General features: G+C 46.7%; 1 protein-coding gene across 2 annotated transcripts in view; it reads left to right on the forward strand.

Moving 5' to 3' along the window:
- DCPS (decapping enzyme, scavenger) overlaps nucleotides 1-16,367 on the forward strand; it is a 64,822-nt gene that overhangs the window by 24,644 nt on the left and 23,811 nt on the right. For both annotated transcript variants that reach the window (XM_037882531.2, XM_043533893.1), the window contains exon 3: nucleotides 13,686-13,831. In XM_037882531.2, the coding sequence (XP_037738459.1) occupies nucleotides 13,686-13,831 (146 nt within the window). The remainder of the gene's footprint in view (nucleotides 1-13,685; nucleotides 13,832-16,367) is intronic.

The raw sequence follows: 16,367 nt of genomic DNA on the forward strand, positions 1-16,367 counted from the left end.
GTAAAAGCCAGAGCAATTAAGTTACGTATTTCTTAACTTTTTATTTGTGCTGGTCTGTTTGTTTAGTTGACATCTGGTTTCTTTTAAGTTACTATCCAGAGTCTGTCATTCATATTTTGTGGGACAGCATGAGTATTCCAACTGTGCTTAGTAAGCAGTGTTTCCAAGTGCCAGCAAGAGATGGTCTGATCTAGTCTAGCCACTGAAAGATGTTGCATTTTCTGGAAAATCTACCCTGTTTATGTGAATGGCACCTGGAAGCACAGTTGTAGTTCAAGATTTTTCCTTATGAACGCTGTTTCAGAGGATGTTCTAGTTAGCTATGCACAGCTATGCATTTTAATGATTAGCAAGTTCATGGGTATCTGTCATTGTGTGTAGGAGAGTTGAATGCTTCTGCAACACATGGAGAGTGAAGCTTACTAATCTCCTGAGCTCCCTCACAGCAGTACATCAGTGATTCAAATTCTAGTGACCTCACTCTGCTGCTGAGCACATGGAGCGGAGAGATTGCAGAGGAGAGTCTAGAAGCTAGGGAGAAAATGATTCAGTCATACAGGAAGTGATATCACTTCCTACCAATCCAGATGGTACCCTATTCCAGGCTGCAGAAGCAGAAAATGCTCTCAAATGAGCTGCACCATGGAAATCTCTTTACCTTTGAGGTGTTCTAGCACTGTCAAGTCTCTCTCCTTTTGTCAGTCAGTCCCTATCTGGACCACACTACGTTTTGAAACGATTAGTAAAGCTTTCAGCAGCAATGCAGGATGGGAGGATAGAACCTGGAAACAAAGGAAGAATAAGGGAGAGAACAGATGGGGAAGAACAACCCAGAAAGGGGAGGTTGGACTCAGGAAAGATCTTACAAACCTATGCTCCTTGTTCCAGGGGTATTTCTAGATGTTGACAATACTCTTTCAAGTCCTCCGTGGTTGGGGAACCAGCCACTTGAAAGATTTCTCCTCACACCCCCAAATCCTTCCCATGCAGTATAGCAGTGGCTGAGTCACGGTAGTCCCTAGGTATGGACAACTGAGGAGCAGAGGCTGAGAGATTTTTATGGAGTATCCTTAGCTGTGCAGCTTGCTCCAACTCATGTTGGCCTTTTAAGAAGGCTATCTTGCAACCAAGCGTTTGCCTAATAGGGTCTAAATTATGGAGGCATTTTTCTTTTTCCTGGTGAGTGGCTAATTAGCGCAGCGTTTTCATTACAGCCAGCTCTTGTCACTTATGAAAGGGCTCAATGCAGAGTAGGTTAAAGCTGGATACTTAGTTGAGAGAACTATACAAATGTGTTCGTAAGTAAGAGAGAACTGTCCTGAGCATAACAGAGGTGGGGATTTTGTATCCCGTTGTTGACAGTGTCCACTACTGCTGTTTGCTGGTTATTGAAGTGGATACCTGAAGGTTAAATGAGAGCAAGTGTAGGGCAGAAGATAAGCAGAGAGATAGGGGTCTTGGGGAAGATTGCAAACTTGTCATTAAAACTTTCTATTACTATTTCTGTGTCATCCTAGCTGGGCAGGGTACTTTTCAGGAACAGTGTTAATTTACTTAAAAGAATAGGCAATATTATCAATTAGGAGCCAAACAACCGCTGCTTCCATTTCTCTTCGTTAAGGGAAAACATGTGTATTGTCACTTGGTCCCATCAAAAGCAAAGTGTCAAGCCCTGCAGGCATCTTGCCCTAATTCAAACCCTGAATATATTTCAATTTGTTAAAAAGCTTACCTCATTCATACTGCTGTCTGTGTGCTTGGGTGGGATGAGAGAAGAGAGGACAAGGCTTCTCTGCTCCAGCTGGCTCAGTTGGGACTCCCCATAGCGTGCTCCTTTTAAATTTGCATTGGGGTGAAATTTGATGCACTTAGCTAGATATGGATTTCTAAAATGTCTTGGAGAGCGCGCAGGGGAGACTGCAGTGTGCGGGGGCGACAGAGGGGATGCTGCTAAAGAGCTAGAATGCTAACCACGTCTGAAGCTGGTACGCTGCAATATCTGGATTAGCCTTTTTTGGTAATAATGGGTCGTTCTTCAGAAGGAGCTGCTAATTGTCTGAGTAGGGTCACTTACTTCGTTAATTAAGCAAGGTAAAAAGCTAAGACAAAAAACTATCCTGACATAACACTCTGGGTTTGAGTTAAAACCAGGCAAGATATGGACTTCCATCTAAGTGCAAGTTGTCCTATATTCCAACTTCACTGTGTCTCAGCATCTTAGTATATACGAGCCCTGTCTATGTTAAATGTTGCAACAAACAGCTGGCCATCTGGAGCTTTGCGGCATCTTGCATCCACACATAACAGCTGTGCCAGGGGGGCGGCCATCATTAATTGTACAGGTTTGTTGCAACACCTGTCGTGAAGACGTCAGCTCTGGTCCAGCTGAATCAGTTCATGCTACAGTGGCTTTTAGCCAGTGTAGATGGGACAGTTGTATCAGTTGAACGAGATTTCATAAAGATAGGTGCTTGCAGAGTCCCAGCATGCAGTGGAATAAGCACAGCTGCAAGGCACCCTGTGTGTGGATGCCCCCAGAATGATTCCATGGGACCTGATAACCCAGATGAGCTGCCCAGGGAGCCATTTTGTGCAGTCAGAGGACCTATAGTGGCTCTCTTGCATGGCGCCTGTTTGTTTCTCTCAGGTTTTGTCTACACCAGAGGTTTTTAACTCCAGTTAACTGTCATTTATGAGTTATTCCAGGATAAATCACAAACGTATGTGGAGTCTTCACACTAGCGTGTATAAGCAAGTTAGTTACTTCAATTTAAAAAACCGCTAGTTCCGACAATCCCCCAGGCCCTGATGAGAGCTCAGAACCACAGGGTGACCAGAGGATAGAGTGAGTCATTTAACTCATCGACTCTTGTAGGTTTCAGTCATTAATATTATTTCAGTATGTATCTAGTTTCTCAGGAACGGTATCATTTTTAAAGGAAGGACCAGTGCAGTTGGTCACCAATGACTGGAAAGGCTTAGCAGTTTAGTGGTTAGCATTGCCGCATTGATGTCTGTACAGAGGACCATGGCTGTGGCTAGGTGAAGCTGTTCAATGTGAATCAAGCTGATCCCTCACGTACCAAATCTGAAGTGCCAGGCACCTAATTGAAGTCAGGGTCTAAACTTGGTCTGTGTTAAAACAGCTTCTCTAGCTTTAGTCATGTACGTTAATTAGTGGTCTCAGGATGTTCCGGGGTAGATGAGACCTTTAGAAGTGAAATGGTCATTAGTGAACCACAGTCTGCCTTCCGCTTTCTTTCATAATCTTTCATTCTTGACCACAGCTGTGCCTTAAGGGTTTATTTTTCCTTTCCTCTGCACTGGGTTCTAGAAATGTATAAAGTACATTAAGCTGCAATCTCCACTGAGAGCAACAAGTCAGAAATTGTAGATCTAATGGTGCCTATTTCTTGTTGGCAAGTTTTTGATTAAATGTTGGGGAATGAGCCACAAATGGTGTGCAGTCCTCAGCACTGGAAAGCCCAGGGGACTCTGCAAACAATGCTGGAGCACTTACCTTCCAGACTGCGTGAGAAATAGCAGTCTCCAGTAACCAAGTCTGCCACGACTTGAATCTGTACCCTTTCTTGAAGGCAAGAAATTGAGATGCCAAAGTTTCTCCTGGCAACTCTGAATTTTTCAGAATGTTTTGGTCTGCATTGTTGTTGTGCAGCTAATGTGTGTGTTTTATTTTAAACTGCTTTGTTTTGAGGGGGATTAAGCAAAGTCATGGCCTTGTCTTTCGCTATTACCTCATCCAGAGAAGTGCTAAGCAGCGGCTGGAAACTGATCTCACTTGGACATGTGTATGGTGGGAACTGGACCAGACCCTCCTTGTGGGTCACATTTTCATATTTGATGTTACCAACATTTTCCTGTGGATTTCATTAAGCTAGGTTTGGCATGAAATGGAAAGGCCCTGTCTCCCAGCTTGTGCAGCTCTGACCTAAAAAATGTTAAATCCTGGCTTTAAGGACAAATAGATATTTATGTTATCCAGGCCTTAGACATATATATATTTACACTAAGCACAGTCACCGTGTATACATTGAGCTTTCTAACTGAGGCTCTCCAAATGCTTCACGATGGATAAATCTCTTAGACTCCATGAGCATGGCAGGTATGGTATTTAACCCCATTTTACATATGGGGAAACAAAATCATTTTGTGTCCCAATGCCTTACCCACCATTATGCAGTCAGTGGTTAGGAAAGCAATGTTAGAGCCATAATTAAAACTCAGGGTCTCCCTAATCCCTGTTCTGTACCCTAGTCACTCAACCATATTGCCTTCCTGATATAGAAAATACTCAGCATACATTTTGAAGCCTAAAACTGAATTGGCAGGTGCTGTACAGTATTTGTGGAGGTGATCCATGCTGAAAAAGTAAATGTGGGAGAGCGGTTGGATAAAATATTTTCATTTGAAATGTCCCTGATTGCTCGCTAGGACTGAATGAAACTGCGTCGTGGGACACCCCCCCCCTCCCCCCCCGCTTGTTTAAAATGGATCAGATGGTCATTCAAGGTTTTGTTTTTCCATCTCCTACATTAAACTTTAGAGCCGCTTTCCATAACAATGCAAGTTTCACAGCAAGAGGATTGATCACACACACAGTGTTACACTAAGTTCTGTGCTAAACGCTGAATCCCCAGCTAAAGACCTTAAATGCAGGGCTTTTTAAAATTTCTTTGTTGTTGTAATGCTGTGGTTGGATTCATTGCTGAGGTCAAAGCTGTCAGGCTGTAGGGGTAGAAGGCTATATCCCCTATCCTGCCGAGGAAAGTACATGCCAAGAACTTTAATCTCAAGATAAACAAATTGTTTTTCCATTGTTAGCTATAAACTCTTTCTAAACACTGTCCACATGTCAGCTGGGTCTCAGAACAAGTAATTGAATCACTGAAGCTTCCTTTCTCTGAGCCTTCTCTTCGGTTGTATTGAGAGCTTTTCCAGTTTTCTTTGGACACCACCCCTCTCCATGACGAGTCGTCTCTTCACGATCATACAGGAGGTCTCATCCTCTGGGCCTGATTGCCCTCTGTGGTTCTGTGCTTGGGAGGAAACCAGATTGGATGCATCTATGGTGGGGAGCATGTAAACGGTGAGGTACTGGCTTCGAGTCTTGCTTTCATTCGCCTGGGGATCCGGCAGGAGACCCTCTGCCAGAGCTCTGCAGGGAGAGAATAAGCCCGGGAACTGTACTCCCTGTATCTGGCAGGGAGTATCCAAGTGCATATCTATACCAAAGCCAATGCTGGTAGTTGCAGCACTAACTTAGGCTCTGCCCTTGCATCTTCCTGGGAGTGTGGAGCTGGCTGGTCAACAGGAAGCCAACTGCTACGGTGGAGGGGATGGCCCAGCTGCTGTGTGTAGAGATCCACACTGAATTCAAAGCCGTCTCTGGGTTAAGACTGAGGCCCTAGGATGGGAGTGGCTTCAGAAGAGCCAAGTATGATTATTTGTATAGCAGTAAAAAGAAAAGGAGGACTTGTAGCACCTTAGAGACTAACAAATTTATTTCAGCATAAGCTTTTGTGAGCTACAGCTCACTTCATAAGATGCATGCTGTAGCTCACGAAAGCTTATGCTCAGATAAATTGGTTAGTCTCTAAGGTGCCACAAGTCCTCCTTTTCTTTTTGAGGATACAGACTAACACGGCTGCTACTCTGAAACTTGTATAGCAGTGTAAGTTCATGTGATGCTTTAAATAACTCGAATGACAGGCTGCTGCCCTGATGGGGGTCAGTCTAACTCAGATGTAACGGTGGTACAAAGTGGGAGTTCTGATGGCGAGCGGTCAGGAGATAATCAGATTATCGTACGTGCATCTTGTCAGCTCTTTCATGTGTATCGAGTATAGGAAAGTTTGGAGTCAATGCTGGGAGCCAAGGCCAAGGGTGGGGGTTGGCCCTGGGAGTCTGGCCAAAAGCTGTGAGTCACAAGGGAGGGATCCGAAGGAGAGTGAGCTGCGTAGTTTGCGGGATCAGAGAGATTTTTTTCCAGGCTTTGTAGGGGATGTGAGAAAATCAAATTAATTAAAAAACAATGAGATAAAGCTCAGCAGAACAAATAACAATGAGCACCTGGGCTGCAACGAAAATAGGCAAGAATAAGGGTATGGGAGAGAAATCAATGTGCTTTAGAAAGATATCCCCTTCTGCCTCTCCCGAGATCGGTTGCATAAAACCTCGCTCTGTTTCCAGTGGGGGTTACAGACACAGGTTTTCAGATTTGAAACAGCCTCCACCTTAAAGATTCAGCCAGGGGAACTTGCTTTGCTTCAGGAATGCTTCCAGTGCCCCTTAGCAAGACAGCATTTCCGGGGCTAGATAGTAACTAGCCAGAGACAGATGCCGAAGATTGGGGACTTGGAGAGGAAGCCCCCTGGGGCCCAGAGGCAGTGACCTAATTGGAAGCCCAGTGTTCTCTGCTCTCCTCCTCTCTCCTGCCAAGATGTTATCCCTGGTAACTTGGTTAGCAGGTGACTGTTAAATCAGAAGGTTTCTTTTGTCCAGCTCCCTGCTCTCCATCTAGCTGGTGTAAGGGGTAGAGGCACCACCAATATGACTTGCTCTTCAGACACCCTCTTCGGAAGGGGGGTGGTTAACTCTTTAGTGTCTAGACTCTAGTTGCTCTGCTTCCTGCTCAGCCTGAAGCGGACTACTGATCCCAGGAGTGCTCCGTGCTCCTTGGTGGCATGGAACAGTAAGAGCAGGTAGCCTTGAGCACTCTGTTGCCCCTCTGCGTACTCTTGGAAGAGCACCCCCGACTGCCCGCGTGCTTCAGGTAGAGCAAGTAAATGCCGGGGCTGTCCCCCTCTACTTGCCACTTTCCCTTCTCAGCGAAGGCAGGCATTTGTGGTTTTGTGCTGTGAGGCTCTGAGTCTCTGCCTCAAGCTGGGTACAGGATCTTTATGGTTGCATCAGTTCCCAAAAGAGAGGTTTAAATTTGAGATGCACCTTTTCCTTCTGGGTTGTACCACATCAGAAGGAGCTGTTCAGATAAGACTCCTGGAGTGACAGTAATTCAGATTCCTCCTTCTTGCTGGAGACCTAACAAGATTGCATATCATTCTGCCTCTTGGAGATGCTATTTTTAAGCCAGCTGAAATATCTTCTAAGGGGCAGTGTCATGGGGTGTGTCACTCACCGCTGATCCAGTGCCTCCTGCTGGTTGTCTTGGAGATTAGCTGGAGGCCAACCCCCCCCTCTGCGGTCTGCACCCCATCACTCCTTCTCGGCAGTCCACCTGCAACCCCTCTCGCAGTGTCAGGAACTGCAGCATCTGCTTCGTGGCTCAGCCCTCTGTCCATGTCACTGTCTATGTTCCCCCCTGCCAGGGGAGTTTAGCTCCTAGTCCAGCCGCTTCCCCAGTGGCGAGTGTGTGGGCCGGGGACTCAGGCCCACCCCCTACTATGGGTCCCAGCCCAGGGACCCTCCAAAGGGTTACTGCATTCCTTTGCCTCTACTATCACTGCATTTCCCTGGGCCACTTCCCCACAGTCTCAGCACTTTCCTCTGTCTCAGCTGCCCATCTGGAGCTCCTTCCCTTCTCCCCAGTTCCTGCCTGTACTGCCTGTCCAAAATGGTACAGGGTTCCAGTCTACGCCAGATGCAGTCTTCCCTCCTCAAGCTCCAGGCAGCTACTGACTCTGCTCTGCCCTGAGGCTCTTCTTGTGTGGGCCTGCTGGTCCCTGGTTGGCCGCTCCTCACAGCCCCTCTCCTATGGGCTGCTTTTCACATGGCCTCTCTAGGGCTCTATTTACCCCTTACTGGCCAGTGTGGGGCAGACATCCCATCAAAGGCAGATTTTCAAATGCGTTCAGCTACAGGGCTTTCCTACATCAGAAAGTTGCACTAAGGTACGATGCCTTGATGTAGTTAAACTGTTGCATCTTACTCCAGTTGTGTGTGTTCACCTTGTTGGGGTTGCAGTGGAAATAGTCATGTTTGTGCCATGTGTCTGCGCTGTGCTGGATTGTTGTATGGGTAGGTATCACTGAGTTCTTAGCACTTTACCCAGGCCTACTGTATTCTGGGCAACTCTCTCATGGATTGTGGGATACCCACAGGAAGCCAAAATAATAGTGGGAAGAAGGTTCAAATTCCTATAATTTTACCACCTGTATCCCAGATCTCACCTAGGGCCAGCCCCTTTTCCAGACTCCTCTTCTGGGCCTCCTGCATGCTAGAAGAATGCTGTGATTGGGGTTGGTCTGTGGTTGAGACAGAAAAGCAGAACCTGGTATATTTAAGAGCCTGCAGCTTGATGGACCGATGTGTCCATTCTCTTCTCCCCCGACCAAGTCTCAGAGCTGATCAGCTGAAAGGGGTATTTCTCCGTGGTTGTGCCTGAAGGGATCACTGTGGCTAGTCCATCATGCCAACGTTTTCAGAAAGTCAGCTGCATTCACAACAATGAAATCAAGAGCTCTGCGCGGCTGCGCCCCTCCCCCTCTGACATTAATGAGAAGAATATACCAGCTGTTCTGGGCGACCCGGCCTAATCTCTGCTTCCTGGATTTCTTAACTATTTGTGCTACATGTTGTATAGTGGGGTATTGGTCCATTGCTGGGGCTCCTAGGTGCTACTGCAGTACCAATAACTGATAACAATGAAGCCATGTCCTGCCGATCGTGATGGGGTAAGAGCTATTTAACTACTATCCCCTGAGCTGCGTAGTGTCTGTGTAGTGTGCCTTTGGCAAACTGAAGGCAGGAGGAGTTGTCTGAGATGCATTGACTGCTCTGAGGATCATCTTCCCCATATTACCTCTGCTTATTGTGTTCGTGAAACCAGTGGGGTCGCGTTATCTGACGACTGGGAAGCCAGGGTGCAGAGGCTGCTTGCCAGCCTGGAGCAGCCCAACACACACCCATTATTGACAATGTTGTCAACAGCAGGTGTGCTAGGGATGCTTTGAGAACAGGATGTGGCAGCTTATTGCTCTTTAATAGAATGTAAGCTGTTTTAAAGGAGAATGATACATCTATATTCTATGTATTGCTGTGGCATTTTTGTCTTTTGGCTTAATGTGTCTAATCTGCCTTCTGTGCGACAGGAATGTCTCTTTTGTTCCATACCTGGACATGAGCAGTTGTAAATGTTTAGTGAGCCAAGCTCGACTTTGCTGTACAATACACGATTGCAGCCCTGTTTTGCAACCAAGAACACCACTATTGTCAAACAGCGGAAGCCTCGTTAAACACAGTAATCTGTGCTGCATGCCTCTCTGAGAACGAAGTAGCGGGAGTAGCCGCATGCTTAGCTCCTCTGAAAATCGAGTCACTTCATGTAGGTACTTAAATGGGAGCTGAATTCCTTTGAAAATCTGGCCATAAATGTGTATTTATACATAAGAAAGTGACTATATAATAACAGTTACTTTGCTTTTATTGGAATTTGGTGAGCCTAGCCAACACTATACTGACCTTCAGCGACCTTTTTGTCGTCGAATCTCAAAGCACTTTGAAAATAGCTCATCTCCCAAACACCCTGCTGGGTATTATTGCCATTTTCCAGATGGGGAAGCAGGCACAGAGAGGAGGAGTGAGTGACTTATGCAGGTTTGCACAGTGAATCGATGGCATTCGAGAATAGAACCCAGGTGTCCAGTGTCTCAGGTCTCAGCTGTTATCAAGAGTACACACTGCTTCCATGAAGGGTGGTGGGGGAGACTTTCCTTTAACCTCCCTGGGAGCTTTCCCCTCTAATTTCCTCAGGGATGCCCAGCAGTCTCTTATCTTTTTCTGAACTCTCTAGTCTCCTCCCCAGAAGAATATTTGCCCTGCTGACAGGATGAATTTGTGCTTCATCTTCCCCATTAGTGCATTTTTCCCGCAGTCTCCTCTGCTTGACATAAACTCACCGTAGCTCCTTCTCTGTTCCCCTCCCATTTCTTAAGAGCTCTCCTCAGACCATGCTTTAATATTTCTCAGAGCAAAGTCTGGGATTTTATTGTAGCTGTTTAATAGCTTGGTGATTATTCAGTTCCTTGGTATGATTCCTGAACACAGATGATAGTAAGTCCATTACTGTGTCACTTTCTTCCAGACTGCTGGGCCAGTTTGCCAGGGATGGAGGCTTTGATGCATTTGCTGCTGTTTCTCTGCCCCGTGCCTGAATGCAAAAACCATCTGGCCTATGAATAACCTGTCTGACCCTTCGTCTTCTGTGGTCAGGGATTCGTCCCACCTCATGCTGCTGAGTCACACCAACCCTTTCAGACTGAAGCCCAGAGTCGTGAACCAACGTTTGTATATAGAGCACAGAAGTGCAGCATCCAAAACAAACTGGAGCCTGCAACACAAGGTCAGCACGTGCTGCCGGCAATGGGAAATGGAAACTCCTGAAGTTTTACTCTCAGTTGGTGGACCTTGACCTTCCCCGACCCACCCTGGGTTTTCTGACATTTGAAGGGGAAGGCAATCATCCAGTGTGTCAGAAAACCGTAGAATCATCGAAGATCAGGGTGGGAAGGGACCTCAGGAGGTTCTAGTTCAACCCCCGCTCAGAGCAGGACCAATCCCCAGCTAAATCCTCTCATCCCAGACACGTTTTAAAAGATGGGCACTGTATTCGCCTTTTCCCAGTTGTCCGGGACCTCCCCCGATGGCCACGAGTTTTGAGAGATACTGGCCAGTGGCTCTGCAATCACATCCGCCAGCTCCTTTGGCACCCTTGGATGCATTAGATCTGGACCCATGGACTTGTGCATGTCCAGCTTTTCTAAGTAGCCCTTAACCTGTTCTTTCGCCACTGAGGGCTACTCACCTACTCCCCATACAGTGTTGCCCAGTGCAGCAATGTGAGAGCTGAACTTGTCTGTGAAGACAGAGGCAAAAAAAGCATTGAGTACTTCATCTTTTTCCACATCCTCTGTCACTAGGTTGCCTCTCCTATTCAGTAAGGGTCCCACACTTTCCCTGACCACCTTCTTGTTGCTAACATACCTGTAGAAACCCTTCTTGTTACCCTTCACATCCCTTGCTAGCTGCAATTCCAATTGTGCTTTGGCCTTGCTGATTAGACCCCTGCATGCTTGAGCAATATCTTTATACTCCTCAGTAGTCATCTGTCCAAGTTGCTCCTCCAAGACCAGCAGCCTTTAAGGTGGGAGTAGGGATGAATTCTCGGTCTGCAGCAGTCTCCCAATGGTCTCCTGGCCAAGAGCTCGCAGGCAGACATGCCCTCGGTCAGGGACGCTGAGCAACAGTCTCAGCCTGCAGAGTTAGCTGGTAAGGAAACATTTAAAAAAGGAATTCCGCTTTGGGGCTGAAATAGTTAAGAGCTTTTCTGAATTTGCAGAATTGCTTTGGCCTTGGGACCAACAGTTAAAATGGGAGTTATGGACTGATAAGAGCAGATAGACCCATTCATGTGGTTTATTAAATAAAACAAAACCCCACAAGCCAGAGAACAAAAAAACACAGAAAGTTATAGAAAGATTCTGACTCCAGGGACTCAGACTGCTTCAGACATCAGACAAAGATCTGCTCAGTGTGGAGTAGATATCCAGGTGTAAATGCAAGTCAGGTGTATCCAGTGTTGTTGGTTCTGTTCCTGTTTACTTATGTGCTAGTGGTGGTAACTTGGTAATGACACCGCTTGGTAATGTTTAAAAAGTAGCCATTGTAACCTTGGTGTAAGGTGTCCGATTGCCAGCTCTTTCTATGGGACAGGAGGCAGTCCAGGAAGTCATGGCAAGGTTTTTAAAGATATATAGGCATCTAGTGGGATTTTCAGAAGCATCACAATGAGGAGCTAGGCACTCAGTGCAATTTTTTAACCCCTGTTGTGGGAGTTAGGCTCCTAGATGCTTTTGAAAATCCCATTGTGTCTTTAGGCATCTAAATACCTTTAAAAATCTGGACCAGGCTGCCTTTCATGCTGCTAATGTGTCTTGTCCCTGGGCCCACCTATAGGTTTGGCAAGTAGTTCGGTCTCTATGGCCCACCCAGGCCTTCGGCTCTCTGAGGAGACTGCCGTTGGAGAGGCCAGATGTGGTGACTTTGGGATGTGGACACCAGTGCACTAAGAGTGGCACTGAGACTGCCCCCAGCTCATTGCTCATAGGCCACTGGACAGACATGAGGGGAGAGACAATTTCAGATGACTGCTGATCTGGTCCAGATTCTAACTGAAGAACAGCTCTACAATCCCTGGAAGTTCCACCTTGAATTCTGTATCCTGTGATGGGCACGCCTGAGCAAAGCCAGGCCAGCGTAGCCCTGAGTATGCACTCAAGCCAACCCTTACTAAAATTCACTGGGGTTTGGGTTTGAACTGTTTGTGCACCTGAAGCCGAGTGAAGCTCATTCAGAATTGCTCTGGCTTTCCCCAGATCACTTCCCCAGTCGTCTGTGATCAGCTTGCGAAGGCGCTCGGTGCATTTGTACTTTTTATTGTGTAAATATGAAATAGGCTTTGAGTTACAGAAGTAGTAATAAATAAATCCGAGCTCAGGAGACCACAGCTTGGGTTTCTTTTCTCTGATTTAAAATCTGTTCAGCAACTTATAGTTTCACTAAATTTTCCAGCCGGTTGTAAACCCTCAGCCTTGGGGAGAACGTGAAGGCATTGCCAAATTTGAGCAAGGACTGTTGATTGGCACGTGGGCAGCAGAGGGCAAAGAGACCCCTCATTAAGCTAGAGAGGGAGCCTCAGGTGCTGCTCCTACAGCCAATGTCTTAGGCTAAAAAATTTGGGAGCCACTGGTGTAGCATAAATATTTGCTGACTCTGTAGTGCTGTAGCCCAGTGTCAGAACTGATCACGAGTTCCCCTCCAATTCCATTCAAGTGTAACCTGCAGGTGCGGGCTCTGGAAGGGCCAGGTTCACAAAAGGGATTGGTAATTTACATCCCCCTGCAATCTGTGCCTTCCCTCTGGGAGGAGAGGGAGTTCCAGGCATTTATTCCACATCCCTTCCCGCGTGGTTGAGGGTAGGCAGCTTTCGTGGGTCAGTGGGGTGTAAGATTTTATAGGTGCCCTGCTGTTTGAAGCTGCTGCGGTGATGTGCAGAATGGGGACATGCTGCAGCTGTTCAGGTCATGCCTCCTTTTGTTGTGCCCTAATGGAGTGGAGATGGTGACTTCTCTCTGTTGCTGCAAACTCCCCTCCCAGGTCACCTTTTCACCTCCAGCGCTCCCTAGGTGGATTTCCACCAGCAAAAACCTGAGCTCAGTCTGGCCAAAAGAAAACGTGAGGGATTCTAGACTGACCACCTGCTATGTGTATCCACGTCCGAATACATGACTGTTTTCTGTGCAATGCTGTTGTATTAATTTTATTCATCTGATTGGTGACAGTTGGAGAGCTGTTCCCTTGGAAGTGGTTGCATAAATCCAGGCTGCTGCTTTTTTTGCCATTGTGTGTAAAAATACTTTCACCTATGTGTTCCCTTCCGGCCTTCACTGGAAATATGCACTCTCTGTTTTATCAACTGATTATCTTCAGCATCCGCGTTCTGTGAACCTTTCTTGATGCAAATAAGCAGTATGAGCTCTAGGGCATAGTGTACATGAGATATTTATGCAAATCGCCCACTACCTTGTAAGTAATTTCTGAAATCTGTTACCACGTTGTTGGTTAAAAATTAGAAACAATTAGTCAGTGACAGGACGGAACTTAGATTTAGTCTCTCCTGATTATAACATTGTAAACTTGTTTATTTCCAGAGATAAAAACCACAGTGGTGTATCCAGCCACCGAGAAACACCTTCAGAAATATCTGCGCCAAGATGCGTATCTCATCTGCGAGACTGGGGAGGATTACAAGAACATTACGCTGCCCTTTATACAATCCCAGAGCTTCAGCATCCAGGTATGGTAGGTTCTTGCCTCTGTGGCCCAGTATGATCTGGGGCATCCAGCTGTTTCCTAAGACAGTCTGTGAGGGTGAGCCTTTTGGACAATGGCATAGTCCCCTGGGTTCTAGTTTGTGAGGCACTGGCTGCTGAGTTTGAATAAATAAGACCAGATTCTAGTCTGGGTGGGATTGGTGTGGATTTGGAGTAACTCTGAAGTTAAGGAGGGGGAAAAGGTTGATACACCCAAGACCTTGCAGTACTGGTTGGCTGCTTGTCAGTTTGTCAGACATCATTTGTTCAGCCTGGGTTTGGTTGCCCTTGGCTTCTAATCCATAGAATTTTCCCCTAGCTTGGTAGCTACCTTGAATTTGAAATTCCTGTACACAGTCTCTCTCTTAGTAACTTCTGATGTCTCTTTTTCTCTCACCATCTTGCTCTAGCTATGCACATGGGAGCACATGTTGTTGATGATGTTTAAAATTGCAAAGTGTGAGACAAACTTAATGATGTTACAGCAGATGTCCCGTCGCGCTCTTCAGATAAACAAACCAGAAATAAAAAGTTGTCTTTGAGCCAAATACCTACATGAAAACTTGAATTTGTGGGAGTCTTAGGAGGAGAAGCAGCACTCTGCTGCCTTTGTCAGCTTGCGCTGACATGCACAGGCGAGCTCTTGAAAATATCCAATCATGAGCTCCTCTACTCGCAGGCTCAGCTCCTGGCAGGCTCAGCTCAAGGGTAGATAAATCGTGATATCTCCTCCCTTCTGGCCACCTTCCCCATTTTCCCTCTTACCACTCCCTCCTCCTTCACCTCCCATCATTGGTACAAAAGTTTCCCATCTGTTCTCCTCTTCTAACTTCTCCACCCGCCTCATTGATCCCATCCCATCTCCTGATCTCCCTCAACTCCACTCTCATCCCCTACTCTCACTTTAACCTCCCACTCCCCTCTGGTTCTTTCTCTTCACGGTGCAAATGTGCACATTTTTTCTCCCATCTTTCAAAAAACTGAACCACATCTTAGCCCCTCTTGCCTCTCCAGCTATTTCATCTGCAAGCTCATTGAATATGCTGTCTGGAGTTCCCCTCCTCTGATTCCAGTCTAGGCCCTCTGCAATCCAACTCCTTCCCTCTTCACACCTCTAGCCAAACTTGCTAATGCCCTCTTCCAGGCCAAAGCTCAGAACCAATACTCTATCCTCCTCCTCCTTGACTTGACAGCTGTTTGATACCATTGACATGCTTTTCTTCTTGATATCTTGTTCTCCTTTGGCTTTCTTGACTCTGTCCTCTCCTAGTTCTCCTCCTACTTCTCTACTCCCCCCTTCAGTATGTCCTTTGCAGGATCCTCCTCATCCCCCTCCAGCTTTCAGGGGAGGGGGGGTTTCACAGGGCTCAGTCCTTGGTCCCTTCTCATCTCCCTCTGCACCTGATTTCTGGGTAATCTCATCTGCAAACTTAAAGTCAACTATAGTCTCTGTCGATGACTCTGCTGGGTTTCTCTCCCTATGTCTAAACTCAAACCTTGCCCTGTATCTCTGACATGTTCTCATGGATTTCCAGCCGTCAGCTTAAGCTCAGCTTCGCTAAATCCGAGCCCTGATCTATACTACAAACTGATGTCGGTATAACTGTGTTGATCAGGAATGTGAAAATCCACTCCCCTGAGCGCAGTTATTACTGACCTAACTCCCTGTGTAGACAGCACTATGTTGACAGGAGGGCTTCTCCTGTTGACATAGCTACTGCCTCTTGGGAGGTGGAGTCCCTAGGACCAATGGGAGAAGCTCTCCTGTCAGTGTAAGTAGCATCTTCACTAAGCGCTAAAGCACTGTAAGTGTTGATAAGCCCTGAGCTCTTAATCTTTCCCTCTGAGCCCTCTCCCCTACCTCCTTGCACATTCACCATGGACACCACCATCATCCTCCCTGTCGCTCAAGACCATAACCTCCGCATCATCTTCATCTTAACCTGGATGCGAGTCTCTATAGAGGGCTATGTCTAAATCTTGCCCATTCTGCCTGCATAATACTGGTGTAAACTTCGCCCCTTTCTTTGCAACTCTCCACGGCTTCCTCTTTCGCTAGCATACCAAACACAAATGACTTGTCTTCTCTCTAAGGCCCTTTCCTTAAAACTCTCCTTTCCTGTGAGGCCTACAAAAAACTTGACAATGGTTAGGCTGCTGGTGTGCTGAAACCACATCCCATCATATTGACTGATATTGCCTCACTGTTTCTTTGTACTCCTCTCTCTGTGTCTGTATCCGGCTGTTGTCCCTTGTCTCTGACCTAGAGAGCTTACAGCCTATCTTCTTGTACTGTGTTTGTACAGCGCCTAGCATGGTCAGGTCGTGATCTGTGCTCCCTGTGCAATACGGATAATAATTGAGTTCTTGAAGTTTACTGTGTCAGGCTCGTTCAGATGAGGCCCTAAACACCTGTGCTGTGGCTGGACACTGAAATCCCCCTGATCCTTTTCATGAGACAGGGTTTGCTGTGATGGCCTGTCCAAAACTTCTCATCATCCCTCCAGTGAGGTAGTTTGC

Source organism: Chelonia mydas, chromosome 22 (genome assembly GCF_015237465.2).
Source record: "Chelonia mydas isolate rCheMyd1 chromosome 22, rCheMyd1.pri.v2, whole genome shotgun sequence".
NCBI lineage: Eukaryota > Metazoa > Chordata > Testudines > Cheloniidae > Chelonia > Chelonia mydas.